The sequence below is a fragment of the Aulonocara sp. 'chitande type north' Nkhata Bay genome, linkage group LG23, assembly GCF_057382095.1.
Source record: "Aulonocara sp. 'chitande type north' Nkhata Bay isolate Kocher_YH1m ecotype deep benthic linkage group LG23, A_spYH_male_GT1.1, whole genome shotgun sequence".
Taxonomy (NCBI): Eukaryota; Metazoa; Chordata; class Actinopteri; order Cichliformes; family Cichlidae; genus Aulonocara; species Aulonocara sp. 'chitande type north' Nkhata Bay.
In genome coordinates this window covers 50,493,742-50,510,013 of record NC_141365.1, presented here as the reverse complement: position 1 = coordinate 50,510,013, position 16,272 = coordinate 50,493,742, and the positions used below count along the sequence as shown (strand labels likewise).

At 40.2% G+C, this 16,272-nt stretch overlaps 2 protein-coding genes across 3 annotated transcripts; both read right to left on the bottom strand.

Moving 5' to 3' along the window:
* Positions 1-332: 332 nt before the first annotated feature.
* LOC147302972 (uncharacterized) lies at positions 333-6,287 on the bottom strand. Its single transcript, XM_086284077.1, has 6 exons — positions 5,805-6,287; positions 3,170-3,662; positions 2,662-2,911; positions 2,072-2,321; positions 1,415-1,982; positions 333-1,224 (listed from the first exon to the last, which is right to left on the bottom strand). The coding sequence occupies exons 2-6, from the start codon at positions 3,634-3,636 to the stop codon at positions 816-818; spliced, it is 1,944 nt and encodes a 647-aa protein (XP_086140203.1). The 5' UTR covers positions 3,637-3,662; positions 5,805-6,287; the 3' UTR covers positions 333-815.
* Positions 6,288-7,637: 1,350 nt separating this feature from the next.
* Positions 7,638-9,459, bottom strand: LOC147302971 (uncharacterized). Of its 2 annotated transcripts, XM_086283358.1 has the most exons (7): positions 9,276-9,459; positions 9,127-9,194; positions 8,879-9,028; positions 8,261-8,319; positions 8,098-8,184; positions 7,934-7,993; positions 7,638-7,846 (listed from the first exon to the last, which is right to left on the bottom strand). In XM_086283358.1, the coding sequence occupies exons 1-7, from the start codon at positions 9,443-9,445 to the stop codon at positions 7,679-7,681; spliced, it is 762 nt and encodes a 253-aa protein (XP_086139484.1). In that variant the 5' UTR covers positions 9,446-9,459; the 3' UTR covers positions 7,638-7,678. The 2 variants fall into 2 exon arrangements, with proteins under 2 accessions (XP_086139484.1, XP_086139483.1); XM_086283357.1 differs by having other exon boundaries at positions 7,638-7,993.
* Between the last annotated feature and the right edge of the window lie 6,813 nt (positions 9,460-16,272).

Genomic DNA, 16,272 nt, shown 5'->3' with positions numbered 1-16,272 from the left:
AAGAAATAAGGGGGTGGCTTTTGGACACTACTCCATGTTGCAATACAACAGTGTTAGGTCATTGTCCTCATTGTATTGATACAGGAATAGGAAATGTTCCTACATTTGAATTTAATTAGAGTATTGTAGAGTACTACACTTTATTTGAATGGAGATAGGCCACACACAGTTGTGCATATGATATACATGTTCACAAATCCATCGACATGGTAGCATATTAAAAATCTATTTTGAAGCTAGAAATAAGCTTAACAGTCACCGGCCACTCAACACTTAATTCCCTACAGTTTTAAATATAGTTTTAATATGTTGTGTTAAAGTCTTGCTAGAGAACAGTTAGTGACGTGTTAACAGACGGATTAGATATAATGCATCACTTGCATTTTATCAACTGGCATTTACAATTTTTTACCAAACAGGGGAAGAAAAACTTTTAGAAAAACTCAATTTATGTCATTTTATTTAACAATTTTTTTCCTCCACGAAACAACAAGACTCCAAGCAGAAGAAACCCCCCAAAACAACACCCACTGACAAAAAGAGGCACACTGTGCGCTTTTACAGACAAACTGTAAAACAACAACTTTATTTTTCTCAAAAGTATACTCATTACTAAACTGTGTAAAGACGTTAGTCCCAGCTTCTCTTTTCATGTGCAACGACTGCAAGTGATCAAGTGCAACAAGTGTCAGCAACAATCTCACTGAAATATTTCTTTTAATTTTCAAGTTTTTCATTTGTAAAGTGACCTATAAATAATCAGCTTTTCTTTACACTACTGAGATTCAAACAAAACATTAAATCATTACAAACACTCAGGATGCGTCCTCAGCTTGAAGGCAAGCAGGCAGAAGCAATGACAGCCAGCATCTTCTAATACTAGACTGGCCTGGTACAGCTTGGAATTGACTAGACTGATCTGTATCCAAGTTGAAACTAGCCTGGATCGGCCCACTACAGCCTGATCCAAATGTGACAAATGGAATTTTCAGGTCGGACCCATCAATGCTCCCTAAAGGAGAAGTGACTCCAGTCTGTGCTGAGCTTTTACTGCCTTCCTGCTTTGTATCAACTTGTGGTTCGGTGGAGCAACTGATGCTCATCTGCGATTGGTCAGCATCCATTTTTGACTGTTGGGCTGGTGTCATCAGCCAGTGTGGCCGACTGTGCTCATTGGTCAGATGATGAGGCGGGTCCAGGGGAGAGCTGCTGTCAGAGGAGGAGCTAAAACGACAAAAGTTTTACTCTAGAAATTACACAACTGGCAGCCAAGGTGAACCAAAACAACAAAACAAAAAACATGTTGATCAATTCTGACATTTTTATTTGCGGTACCCTCTGTCAAAAGTATTTCAGCCATTGTTTCAAGATCATATATTCTACTAGTACCAATATAGGTAAGAAAAAGACTTGCCTGATGAATGATGTCTGCAGAGAAGCAGAGGATGACGAGTAAGCTGGCTGGCTATTTTTATGTGGGCTTGCCATGGTAACATAGTCATCATGAGATAACACAGATGAGCTGCGGCTAACATGAGGGGACATGACCATGTATCCCAGTCCCTCCCTGTCGTCAACGGACTCCTGCATCTCACAGGCTGCGGCATCACATTGGTCCATCTTCATTTCCATGTCACTCCAAGTTTCAGAAATGGACCTATTCTGAGATCTGCAAGGGCTGAAATTAAAGCTCGAGCTTGGAGACGATTCAGGATTTGTTTCGTCTGGTTCGAGGGGCTTTACACAAGACTGTGCAGGACTAGTCTGTATGTCAGGACTTCTGGGGAACAAGACTAAGGGACGCTGTGGTCTTACATTCACCATTCTGTTTCTGTATTTAGGTCTGCAGCGTTTTGAGGCCAGAAGGCCTTTATTCTGACTCTGACTGGAGACTGGAGAGCAGCTCAACTCTGGAAGAACTCTTAGTGCCCGAACTGCCTCCCGAACTGCCTCGTGAATATGCTGGGCCAGTATTCTGTTTCCTGTAAAGAACATATACACCAGGATGAGTCACACTCTTTACTTTTGTCCAGTCAGGCCTCAACACAACATTTTTTGTTTGTTTAATTACCTTGGTCATTTGTTTCCATCCAAATCTCTCCAGGACCATTTGGTGCAGACCTGCCGAGCTCCAAGTAGAACAAGCCCTCCAAGTGGCCAAAGCGGCGAACGCTCAACAAAGGTATCGTGACGGATGGCAAATCATTTCCTGCACCCACTCTCACCAAGATCAGAGATGTTGCTGTGAGGCAGAGCCGATTCTCACCAGTGAGGGACTTGGAACTACCCAGACCTCTGGGCTTCACCGTAATGGGCCAAACCTTAGACAATGTGACAGAAACAGGTTGGAGCAAGACAGCTGGGAGGTTTTTTTAATTACTATTTTGAATTGACTGAGGGTGTCAAAGCAGCCATCTGATGAAAATATGAATTCTGCACAGTCCTTTTTTATGTTTAATCATTAGATTAGGTTTCTTTTTGAAGGAGGTACAGCACTTGTGTGGCATAAATGTGTCCTATTGAGAATAAGGTTGTCATATTTGCCATTTCTGATTGATTCTGAGTATCAGGGAAGCTACTCGCTTTGATCAAGATGTTATTAAATTCAGTATATTTAATCAACTGCTTATGATCTTAACTACAACCGAAAAGTGCTCTAACCTCTTTAAAGAAAGCAGCAGGGGGCAGAGTGCAATAGCCATCATCATCTTCATCAGCCCCTTCGCCATACTCTTCATCGTTTTGCTCTTCCTCCATCAGTTTCTTAAGGGCTACATACCAATCCTCCTGCTCCTTCTGGTCCTCCATCACCAGCACCATGGTCTGATCCTTGGGATACAACGCCACAGTGTGGCCTTTCCGGGAACTGGCAATCCGGCTCACGCCAAGACAGCACCGCAAGTAAATCACTCTGGGGAATTAAATACAGTTAGATTTTAATGCTTCTTCAGATGAAAATGAAAGACATACATCCTATAAACCCTCTACAAACACACCTATTTTTGGACACATGTTTTGAGTATCATACTTTTTAAATTTAGGACTACCTGCTAATAGTTGAAATATTTTTAACTGTATTATTATTTAGAGATTTATAAAGAAACTACTAAAAACATCAATTTGAGGGTGCTGTATCATATGCTTCACATATAAAGTCACTTTTACAGACCCTTGTTTGCTCGACCCAAACAGCGCAGCTTTGCCAGAAGACTTCTCCTTTGCCATGAACTTCTCCTGGCTCTTGTACCACTCGAGTCGGCTCGGCCCAGTGTGACTCCCTGCTCTGAGGACAAAATATCTCTTGTGGTTCCGCTCCAGCTTCCCCAGGTAACCTTGTTTCACCACATCAGTCTTCAGCCCAGACGAGGTCATGAGGGCACTGGCCAGATGGCCCAGAGGGATGGAAGTTTGACCGGCACAGAAAAGTTCCTCATACAAATGAGGCGAAGGACCCTCATTCAACTGACGGCCCCCAGAGTCTTCGTCATGCTCAATTTTACCATCATTCGAGAAAGGCTGCAGAGTTTTCACTGGCAGACATTTTTGGATGGAGCCGCTGTCATGACATGAAAGAGGGGAATAGGAAGCAGGTGGAGATTTTCTTTGGTTGGTGAACCAGTCGTACCCTTCTGCCATTTCATTCAGGACAACCTTTAAACCTGCTGCATGCAGAGAGGGAGAGTAAAAGTGGAGTTAATGAGATGACAGAGGCTCTACCAACAATATTATTAATACTTAATTTAAAAATAACAAAAACAACTCAGTGAGTTGTGGCTCATTTTATTTATTGCTTCTAGAATGGTGAACATTTACTTTATGATTTATGACAATATTGTAGTTTGAATTTAAATCTGATCAACACAAGTCACTGTATCTTTGTCCCTGTTTAGAGTTTAAGTTTGATAATGTATCTCACAGGTGTGAATAAAAATAAATCAGATTTTACAGTTTCTCCAACGACACAAACATCCTCCACACACTGAAGTGTTTTGTTCAGTTTCTAATTGCTGGGGCCCAGCAGAGTACCAGTCTGAATAGTTGTTTGTTGTGAACCAGACAGTTGTTTTGTTTTAAACTGTGACTTTTGAGCATTATTGTTGGCAAAAACCTGGGAAATTATGAAAAAAAAAATGTGTGCAAAAGCAAAGCAAATCACAGAAGGGGAATCAAAACTAAGAAATTAAGAGTAAACAGAATCACAAAAGTTCCGATGTTTCCTACGTTAACAACGTGCAGGCATTCTGTAATCAGATTATGAGTTTGAACTTTGAGCTGGTGAAGTTATCTTTCCTGTGACCACAGAAATCTGGTGGATAGATGAACTAAAGATACAAAGCTGAGCCAGGTTTTATTTATAAAGCACCAAACAGTTACAATTATATATAAGAATTTTATTTTTTTTAAAAGTGCAAGACACAAAAACATGGATTGACACAATAAAATAAAACAATAAAATTTCACACTTGGTCAAACGCCACACAGAAAAAGTGGGTCTTCCAAGCAGATTTAAAAATGCCTTTGAATGCAGACTAAGCCTACGTGTTTATTCTGGTTTCTTTTAATACTAAACTACTGTAAACTGCTTTTTCTCTCACTCAGCTGGTGTGTCTGCAGCAGCAGTGTTATTTTCGGTCTGTATTGGGCGTAACAGTTTCATATCTTTACTATAGCATAATTTTATCGTCAATTCTGCTGCCAGTAAACTTCATTTTTGTGATTGGGTTAACTTAGCAATCTGATAACCAGCACTGTGTGCCTGTTCCCGCTGATTGTTGATGTTACACTAAAGAGAAGCCAGATAACAGAATGGCACCGTGGGTATGATGAACTCAGTCTTTAGTACAGGGACCAGATCACTACTGAAGACTATCAAAACAAACAACAGACACTAGATGATGAGATTTTCCTTCATAAATCATTTTGAGCATTATCACAACTGCACAAGGTATTACAACCTACTGAATTCAGCTCAAGCTGCTCCAAGAACTGCCTCTTAAACTAAGGTCTCTTTATGATGCAAGCTTTCAGCAGTTCAATATTAGAATGGATTGCTCCCTATGGATTTAAAGAATGTCTAATATGATAGTGGAGTTCAAAGCACACATACTAGAGTCATTCACAATACCCTGCAAATAATGAAACATGCTATAGCAATGCATAGGGTGCGTGGGGTTCATCAGAGGGTGGGGGTAATAGCAGCAGTGAGGCTCTTAGGTTCATGGCCAAATGTCAGCAGACGGTCAATGCAACAAGGTCCTACACCCAAAGAGCGATTCGTTCCATTCTCTCCATTTTATAGCCTCTATGACTAAGGTCAGTTAGCTAAGATGATAGCAAAGCAGCAGGAATGTCCATTTCGTAACACAAAGCAAAGCAAAAATATATTGATGACTCTACCCTGGAAACAAGCAAATAACAACTGACACAGAAAAGTAATAAAAAGATTTCTGGACACCGTTAACTAATTTGCCTGTTTCTTGTGGCATGCCAAGTTCTCCACAGAAAGTAAGGCTCAGGGGGAGAAAAACCACTCAGTGCTTTATGTAAACGAAAAAACAGAAGAATAACCCGAGGGCAAACTACTTAGACTGCTGAAAACATGACTGTTCAGCTCATTTGTGGAGTAAAACCGTTTGCGTACAAGAAATGTGACAAATTACAGATTTTCGAGGTAAAACAACTTTTTAAATGTACTAAAATAAAACTACACATTTGTGAATAGTACAGTTTAGGGTCTCACTTGGGAGTTAACAGCTTCTTCCCATCAGCTAGCAGAGTTACCACTGTGGCGGAGTGAAACTTACCTGTGGCAGGCAGCTATAAGTATAACACCTGCAGGTACGCGCTTTCCCGGCTGCTTTCATAACACGCCGCTGTTTCCAAAACCATTTCCCGTCGCTCTCCGGGCTCAGTGTGTTTGTCTCTCAGCTGCTCCGAGATTCCAATCAGTGTGGCCTTCAGGGGTCTCTCGTGAAAAACACAACTGTATGAAAGCATACAGTCCATGATGGAAAAGAAAAGAAAAAAAACTGGACAGATGCGTTGAAGTACAGCGCAAAGTCAGCTTGGCTGTATTGAGCTTTAAATCTGAGCTTTCGGTAGTATGAAAGTTTTACCTGGCTTAATCACCATGGTAAGCTATGCTGTGAATTAGAGGCGAGCAGATCGAAACAAATATAACCTGATACCGGAGCAGAAGCTTAAACTACAAAGCAGGATTTTGTCTTATGTAGGTAACTTCAGGGTTACCTATACTATGAAGGGGGTTCACTTCTCACAGGACTAAATCCCCATGGTAACTTATGCTGTGAATCAGAGGTGAGCAGATCAAAACAAATACTGCTTATTTCAGTTAAAACAAAGTCTATTGTATCCATACCAACACGTATTGGGTCGATACTAGCATAACAGGGCTGATATTTTGTTTCAGTCCTCTATGTCCAGTATGTAGCCCACTGTAGCTGTACTGTGAAAAATGTCAGAACTTTTTTGCACTGACTGTCACATCTATTTTATTTATAGCCTCGCTTTTAAACAATGGAAGTTAACACAAACTCCTTAAGAGACAGGTATGTTTACATTTCAGGTCTCCAAAAACCCCAGTTTCAAAAAAACCTGAAAACCTGAGGTGTGTTTTGTTGTGTTAACAGTGATTTGGTGCTCATTAAAATGTGTTAAGAATTTGTAACTTGATGATTAATCTCATAAGTCATGACGCACTGCTCACCCAGACATAAGCTGCCTTTGTAAGATCAAAATATCGGTATTGGTACCGGCCATGTAATTACTTAGCATCCAATCAGTACCAGAAGTTGCACTATTGCACATGCCTGCCTTGAACCAAACCTGCACCAGAGCAGATTAAGATCTATCTTAGAGATTAACAGGTATAAAATCGCTGCCTATATAGTGTCACCATCCCCGGAAGATCTTTCAGATCTCTGTGCGTGACACCCTGATTAGAAGTTTTTTTCATTCCCAGATGAGCATCTCGTTGAATGTCTCCATTACGAACATTTTGCTCCAACCCTATACATATCAAATATAACACAGCGAGGTCGTGCTTTTCACATCAGACTAACCTCTTTGTGTGGCAATTTGCTTTGTCACCATCAGGGGTTTCCTTTATGACACAAACTATGCACCAGTTAGAAAGATTTACTTTTCTCTTACACATGAGCTACAAAATTTTGTAGTATTCCAAATAAGAAATCTCGTAAGGTAAGAAGGAGTATTAAAGAGGAATTCTGTAGCACAGCAGGTGACTGATGTACAAATCCTTCAGTTATACTTCATGATTATACTTGGGATTGTAGCTGCTGTAATTAAACTTCCCCATCTCTGGGTTGACATGACTCTAGGAATATTCAAATCCTGGTTCCAGTGCCTGCATAGACTCAAGGTATCATCAGAGAGAACTGTGGCATGTGTTGTTCTCCATAATATTGCCTCTCTTAGCAGCACCCTGCCATATGACTGGATGAACCTGGGGAAGAGGATCCTGTTCACCCTGAAAATGTTCATGATGCAAGAGCTGTCAGAGAAACCATTTGCTAAAATCGCTTTTCAGATTAGTTTACCCCACCCCCAGAGGATAAATCAGGACTCTTTATTCAACATTTTATTTGTTCTTCTTTATTTCCTACAAATACAAAACCAGCCATTATCATTTGTGGATTTATCTGAGAGTAACCACCTGTAACATGTTACCCACCTCTAGCTGGTGCTCCAGTAATTCAATTTCCAGATCTGTCTTTCTAATCTGACGATCCAAGTATGTGATTTCTTTGTCAGTTTTTGTCATTGTTTGGATGAGGTGCATTTTGTAAATTTCTTTAACTGGTAACTGTAAAATGTAAGAATGGCTTGAAATGTATGCATGGTGCAGTTTAAATAAAGCTATGAAAATGCAGAATGGCATTGAACGTCTCACTGTGTTAATATGTGCTGGGGTAGTTGATGGAGCTTCCTCTTGATAATGTTCGGCCTTGCTCTGTTAATTTAAAAGATAAAAACATGAATATGAAGGTTGTTTTCCAGTCATCGTCATCACTTCACTGCACATTTCAAATACAAGAACACACGACTAAAACATACCTCTACTGTCATGGTGTGTACCTCACTAGGTCTATCTGGTTCTATCTCAGCAGATAATGTATCCTTATCGTCATCTTCGTCTGCTTCCTGTGATGAAGAGCAACATTCTGTTTTAGAAACCTTTCTTTAGAAATATCTCAGGAGCACTCAGTCACCTACTTACAGATGGAAGGGATGGAAATGCTTCTGCTGAAGTAGGAGTCTCATCAAGGCCATCAGCAACTGTTGAAATAAATATGCAGATGTGTTATAGCACATGATGGCATTATGAATAAGTCAGCAGGGAACAGCATTCCTAAGTAATAAAGACATTATGGAAAATGCATGTCCAAGCTAATACTAGTAACAAGGATCAGTACTGCACTGCTGATGAAGAAATTTAGCTACTGTTTCACCAAATGTACTGAACCTTTAGTTGAGACAATGCAGACAGAAATGATCCCATTTCAAACACTTGTGAATTGTAATTTGTAGTATAACTCACTATGTACTTTGGTCAGACGTGGCCAAAGAGTCTAGCTGAGATGGTTCCTGAAGTATTGCTTCCTTTTAGTTATTTTTTAAAGAGATATAAATGAATTCGATTTTTGGTTTGTTTGTTGCATTTGAACCTTTATGCTTTGCCTTTTACTTCACTCAGTAATTCATTAAATTTTCATTCACTTTAACACTTAAACTGTTGGCACTAAAATTTACTTGGTTATGTTTATAAAAAGGAAGGAAATGAGAATTTCATCCCACATATTCAAATTTCATGTATGTGTGTGCTATAAATAATTACATTTTATGCAGACACTTGCGCTCTGTGGGGTGACGGGCTCAGCCACCGGGCATCCAGTATCCTTACTCTTGGAAAACTGTTCTGCCTCCGTCAGCATGGATGGAGGTGCCCCTTCAACCACTTTGCGAGCCTCTGCCTTCTTTCTGTTAGCTAAATTGAAGCCATATGTTAATCTGAGCAGGATATTAGGCCTGTGGGTTTAAAAAAACATTTATGGACTCATATACAAAAGAAAAAGTGGGCCTTACCTGTTTGAACTATGTTTTTATATTTCATTTTCAGCTGCTGCCAAGTCCTTTTTGTTCCCGTATTGCACCTTAATTAAAATTATGAGTAAAAATTCGCCTGTAAATGCATCTCAGGATTGTATTGACTAGTATTTACCGTTTCAACTCACGCATTTACACGCGCTGCAATTCTCTCCCACGCCAGTTCTCTCTCCTTTGCTGCTGCAGCCGTGTTGCCTTTCTTGCTAAAAATGTGTTCGTACTCTCCATATACACTCAGCAGAATATCTATTTCAAGTGGGGTGAAGTAAGCCGAGCGTTTTCTCTGCCCGGTTTCCATGGTGAATCATAGGCTTTTGGATTTTGGATTGGGTTAAAAAAAAATGGTATCACGCACGTGCTTACCTCAGGGTGGGCATACTCAGAGTTGATTAAACTAACTCTGATCAGCTGTTCTGGACGCTCAGCGTTTATCAATTCGGAGTTTCTTTTGAGTTTGTTGATCTCCCTTCCTGGATAAGAGCCCTGCTATACAGTCTTGTTCTTCTTCTTTTTATTATTATTATTGTTGTTGTTGTTGTGTGTTTGTATTCAGAGTTACGTCATGTATTTCTATGGACATAAAACACTCCGTGGTTCTTATAGTGATGACTGACATGCCTCATGCATGCTGAACACTCCCGATATGAAAATCTCTTTCTACTTGGATGGGAGACCGCTTGGGCACTTCCTTCTACAAGCTGCAGAGGGCGCTGTTTGTCCTTTTACACATGCTAGTGTCATGTTTTTATTGCCGCATGAAGATTATAAGTATCATTATAGAGTTTCCTTTAACATGTTTTTGTGCACCTGCCAGTTTAAAGGCACATTTATTTCAGCATTTTTATGTCAGTTTAAACGAAGTCCATTGTTGCAAATTAGAGAAAATGTTGTGTATTATGTAACTGTCTGAAGCACAATGGATAAAAAAAAGATCATGTGTTCATGATCACATCCAACAACAAGCTGTTCTCTAACCATTTCAGGTGGTGTTTTACACTTTAAAACACAATGTACAACAAGTCGTATGTGAGATGCAGATGTGGCATTGACTCAGTGACTTTGAATAATTCACAGAGCAGAGCTGTCTGTTACTTATCTCTCAACTGTTACAACCTAGCGCTCATAATTACTTCATTCATACCCAAGCAGTCATGTTTGTGTCGTCAAAATCTTTTTGAATAAGCTGTAAAGCATTATAGATGTAGCATTATCACCACTGGAAAACACATTTAATATCATAATACATTTAAGTGCAGAAGCAAAAATAACGACAAAATCACAAAGATATTCTTTATTGTGTTCAAACTTTCTTTTCTTTCTTTCTTCTTTCTATACTTGCATATGTGGCTGTTGTGACCTTTTCATCCTCACAAAGATGCCTGTCATTTTAGATTAGTGAAACTGATTACTTTTAAGTATTTGTTACATTCTGTACAGCATGGTTACCCCAGGCGGTTGTGTATATTGGATAATCTAAACTTGACTTTCAGCTTTGAATTGCATTTACATTAGATTAACGGTGTCACAACTTTCCAAGTGAAAAACTTTTGGATAAATTCTGGAGGATGCCATTTAAATTATCATGTCAAATACTGTTAAAATCCTTTTTTCTATAACTCGCACATACCAGTAAATACTTTTCCTGGTAATATTCTGCTTCCTGTAATCTGTATCTTCAGTTTCACTTTTTAAATTATTTGATCAAACTCACGCCGTTTTCTTGGTGATGTTTTTCTTTTGTCTGCTGACATCAACCGATAGTTTCTCATCACTATGCTGCTGTCAGTTCAGATGAGAGAAGTTATCTTCCAGCCAACTTAAACTTTTTTTTCAATAAGCAGCAGGGCATTTTGCATCCACATAAGATGAACTGTTCAGATTGTAACTCTGTTATACAGCATCCACTTTGACTGGGAGCTTTTGAGCAAACAAAGTTGTCATTTTTAGTATTTAATATTTAAATAATTTGTGGTGAGAGAACACACAAGCCTTCATACAACAGCTATACTTTAGATGAGGCCTCCTCCTTGGTGTTGTTCTCTGAGGCTGCTAGCATGGCTGGTTCCTGCAAATTTCAAACATGCAGTAGTACAGCCACTGCTTAAGAAACCTGGCCTTGATCACACAGTTTTAGCGAACTATAGGCCTATTTCCAAGCTGCCTTTAGTCTCCAAGGTTTTAGAGAAAATTGTTTTTAGTCAACTGAAAGATTTTCTAGATGAAAATGGAATCTTTGAGGTTTTTCAGTCAGGTTTTAAAACCCTTCACAGCACAGAATCTGCATTACTAAGGGTTTTTAATGACATCCTTCTGGCATGTGATTCTGGTAACCATGTTGTTCTTGTCTTGCTTGACCTAACTGCTGCCTTTGACACAGTAGACCACAATATTTTAATTTCTCGATTACATGATGTAGTGGGTATTGGTGGCACTGCACTCAATTGGTTTAGGTCTTATTTGTCAGATAGAACTTTCTCTGTCAGCCTTCTCGGTTACGAATCGTCTTCTGCTCCTCTGTCATGTGGTGTCCCACAGGGCTCAATTTTAGGGCCACTGCTCTTTTCTCTGTATCTACTGCCTCTGGGTTCTATCCTTAAAAGGCATGGGATCTCATTTCACTGTTATGCCGATGACTGCCAAATTTATTTGACACTAAAACGCAAGGATGCCATCTCCATAAAACCTCTCTTGACATGTCTAGATGACATTAAAGCTTGGTTGGCTCGAAACTTTTTAAATTTTAATAAAAAGAAAACAGAAGTGTTGGTGTTTGGACCCAGTGGTCCCTGTGAGTCCTCCTCTGTTGTTTTAGGATCCCTGGAAGTCTATTTTAAATCTGTTGTTACTGACCTTGGTTTTAAGTTGGACAGTGATTTTAAATTGGACAACCAAATCAGAGCAGTGGTGAAGTCCAGTTTTTATCATTTAAGGCGACTGGCAAGACTAAAATCTTTTCTTTCGAGGCAGCACCTTGAAACAGTGATCCATGCTTTTATTTCTTCCCGCCTGGACTACTGTAACTCACTTTATGTGGGGGTCAGTCAGTCATTGCTCTCACGTCTGCAGCTGGTTCAAAATGCGGCTGCACGACTCCTAACAGGAACTCGAAAAAGAGAGCATATAACCCCTGTGCTGGCCTCTCTGCACTGGCTGCCTGTGTCTTTTAGAGTTAATTTTAAAATTCTTATGTTTGTTTTTAAATGCCTACACAGTCTTGCCCCGCCTTACCTCTCTGAGCTTCTTCATCCCCACATACCCTGTCGGTCTCTCAGGTCAGCTGACCAGCTGCTCCTGGAGGTACCAAGATCCAGGAGGAAGCTCAGAGGGGACAGGGCCTTCTCTATTGTGGCTCCAAAATTATGGAATAATTTGCCCATGCATGTTAGAGAGGCCCCTTCACTGTCCACTTTTAAATCACGTCTTAAAACCCACTTTTATTCCTTGGCTTTTAACCTCAGTGAGACTTAGTTTCTTTTTTAATGCAGTAGTTATTTAATTAATGATTTCACTCTTCTTTTATTTGTTTTTTATTTATATCTCATGTAATTTTATTTTACAGTTCCAATGTACAGCACTTTGTGTCAGCTGTGGTTGTTTTAAAGTGCTTTATAAATAAAGTTGATGATGATGATGATGATGATGATGATGATGATGATGATGATGATGATGATTTGACTTGTTGCTTCAGGCGAGGTCAGATAACACTTTTTTAGTTGTTCTGTTGAAGAAGACATAGATAAAAGAGTAAAAATTCAACCACTTTCTTTCACTGTATGACATGATGTATGATTGTAAAAGAAAACAACTATTTTCTTTAGAGCAAAAAAGAGCAAAAAAAATTCTAAAGGGAACATTTATTTATTTTTATTTTATTGGTATTTTCCTTAATTGTGTTAAATATATATTTTCTCATCTTAATGTCCACTGAGCTGTGAGCCAGGGGGCGGTAATGCGCCTTAACATTGGTTGCCAACCAAGAAGAAGAAGAAGCTGTGAGCCAGGAGGGAGGGGGTGAGTGAGTGATTCGTAACAGGAAGGGAGGGGGTGAGTGAGTGAGTGATTCGTTCAACTCGTTTGAGCTGTGAGCCAGGAGGGAGGGGGTTAGAGAGTCCTGAGTGATTCGCTTATGCTATGATTCAGCACAGCAAGGGAGGGGGTGAGTAACTCAAATGTGCTGTTAGCATGTTAGCTGAGCGATGCTACTGTGAACCAAGCTATTGTCTTGATGTGAGCTTCTACTCAGGGTTTTTTCTTCCAGTTCAGAGCAGAAATGCTTTTGTTAAGAAACTGCCCCCCCCACACACAATTTTAATTATAAGCTACAGGGATGAACATGAGTGACATTCATTCGTAACCACAGGGTTTAACATGATGCCGGCCAACTCTTTGCCTTTTGTTTATGGGTATTTTTGACCTTTCTTCCAGAAGTGCATTTGTGTGGACAGACACTGACGTTGGACGAGAAGATTTGGCTCGCCTCTGTGAAGGCCAGTCAAGTCTTCCACACCAAACTCGCTCATCCATGTCTTTATAGATCTTACTTTGTGCACTGGTGTGGAGTCATGTTGGAACAGGAAAGGGCCATCCTCAAACTGAAATTATCCAAAATGTCTTGGTTTGCTGAAGCATTAAGACTTCCTTTCACTAGAACTAAGGCTACGTTCACACTGCAGGCGAAAGCGCATCAAATCCGACTTTTTTGACCCTATGCGACCCATATCCGATCATGGTATGACAGTGTGAACGGCACAAATCCGATATTTTCAAATCCGAGCTGGGTCACTTTCGTATGTGGTACTGAATCCGATACATATCTGATGTTTCAGAAAGCGACTGCTGTTTGACGGTCATGTCGCACTAAATCCGTCTTTTACATCACTGACACAAGACAGACGCCAATTGTCAGCGCCAGAGAAGACATCGCGAACGCTTACTGGCCATCCAGTGAAACTGTTGGGAAGACAACGATGGAGAAAACGTGAACATTTTATTTGTACTGTATAATCTGCAGATTCTGACAGAAATCTGCAACTATCCTTCGAAGCACCGCTCCTCTCTAAAACAGCAATAAGGATTGTAGTGGCAATTCCTTTACTTTTGTAAGATCAAACGTCCCACAACTTAAAGTCCACAAGCCACTGCTGCACTGAGGTAATATTTCGTACGCAGGCAAAAGAAGTCCATTGTCCAAACATTTTAGTTGAGAGTTTTGGTTTATTTATCCATCTTGGCAAGCAATAACAAGATCCTTCCTGCTGCTTCTCCTGCTCTGGTAAAAAACCATAGGCCCACCCCAATGCATGCTGGTCCTATACCAGTCTCTTTATTTTTAGAAACAAAATGGCCCTACAGCTCTTACTAACTAATTTAACAAAATAACAACAAACAAATCATTTAAAACAAAATATTAACCGACAAATAAACCCCAAAATATAAGTAAACTAACAACAAACTTTAACTAATTTAAAGAACAAATAGCTCCAACACTCCGGCCCCTAATTGTGCATACAATCACAATTACTTTAAAGTCCCAAAAGGAGGAGCTATTCCCTTAAACAAATCCTTAATTTTCATTGAGGATTTTCTTCACGATGAGGCTTCCAGTAGCAAAATAAGTTTCGTCACTGGCCTTTCCAAAACACTGGTCCTTGTTTGTAGTCTCACAGAACGCACCAAGCCTTTTGCATCCTGGTTTACATTTAAGACTTTCGCCATCATCCATGATCCTCTTGGAGCTGTAGCGTCTGCAATTAAAACAACATCTCCAGGTATAAGACATCTTTTAGTCCTCATCCATTTTTGTCTTTCTTGCATCAAAGGTAGGTACTCAGAAAGCCATCTCTTCCAGAACAACTCTGCCATGTACTGTACCTGTTTCCACCTTTTCCTGACATGCAAATCACTTGGATGAAACAGTCCTGGTGGAAAAACTGGTTTATTTTTCAGCAACAACAAGTGATTGGGTGTCAGTGCTTCAAGATCATTTGAGACATCTGAAACTTTAGTAATGGGTCTGTCGTTCATTGTAGCTTCAACCTCACAGAAAACTGTTTGGAGTCCTTCATCATCCATTTCTTTCTGACCTTCCGGATCATTCTTATTCAAACCTGCAGCAAGCAACTCTTTCCTCTTCTGTGCCAACAACACCAAGACCTCTTTCATCTTTAAAAGCCAGGCTACAGAGATTTTAAGTTTTGCCCAAGACGAGAAGTAGAGGATAAAATAGCTGGTAGGATTTTGTAATTCCCTCACAATGGCATTCATTGTCAGGTCCCTTTTGAGCTCTGGGTCATCTGCAGAAATTACACTGTACTCCACATCCAGTTTAGGCCATTCCTTTTCTGACTTATAGAGAAATTCTGGCCCTTTTATCCATCTCCTACATTTGAGGAAATCCCCAGCTCTCATGCCTCTGGATGCGTCATCTGCAGGATTCTCCTTAGAAGAAACGTATCTCCACTGCTTCACATCTGTTGCTTCTTGAATGACAGCAATTCTGTTTGCAACAAAAGTATTGAAGCTTCTGGTTTCATTGGAGATGTATTTCAGTACTGTTGTACTATCAGTCCAAAAAACTGATTTTTCCAACCTGACCTGCAGCTCCTTTTGCAGAAGCCTGTCCCCCCGAACTGCAAGAACTGCAGCCGTCAATTCCAACCTGGGAATTGTAGTTTGCTTGAGAGGAGCAACTCTAGCCTTTCCCAGGATAAAAGCAACATGCGTGACGTTATTCTTTTCCAACTTTAAATATGACACCGTTCCATACCCATCTTGACTTGCATCAGAAAAATGATGAAGTTGTGCCCCATCTGGTCTTCCAAAGCAATTTGGTTTAATGCAACGTTCCACTTTGAACTTTGAAATCAGCTGGAGATCCTCCAGCCAATCACGCCACCGCTGGGAAAGAGAGTGGGGAATAACTTCATCCCACTTCAAATTTTGTCGGCAAAGCTCTTGTAGCAACAGTTTAGCTGGCATACTGAAGGGAGACAAGATTCCCAAAGGATCATACAGTGAGCTGACCACAGACAAAATGCCCCTTCTGGTTGTTGGACGGTCCTGCAGGGAGGTTCTGAACTGGAACTTGTCTGTTGCTATGCACCACTGTAAACCCAGTGCTCTCTC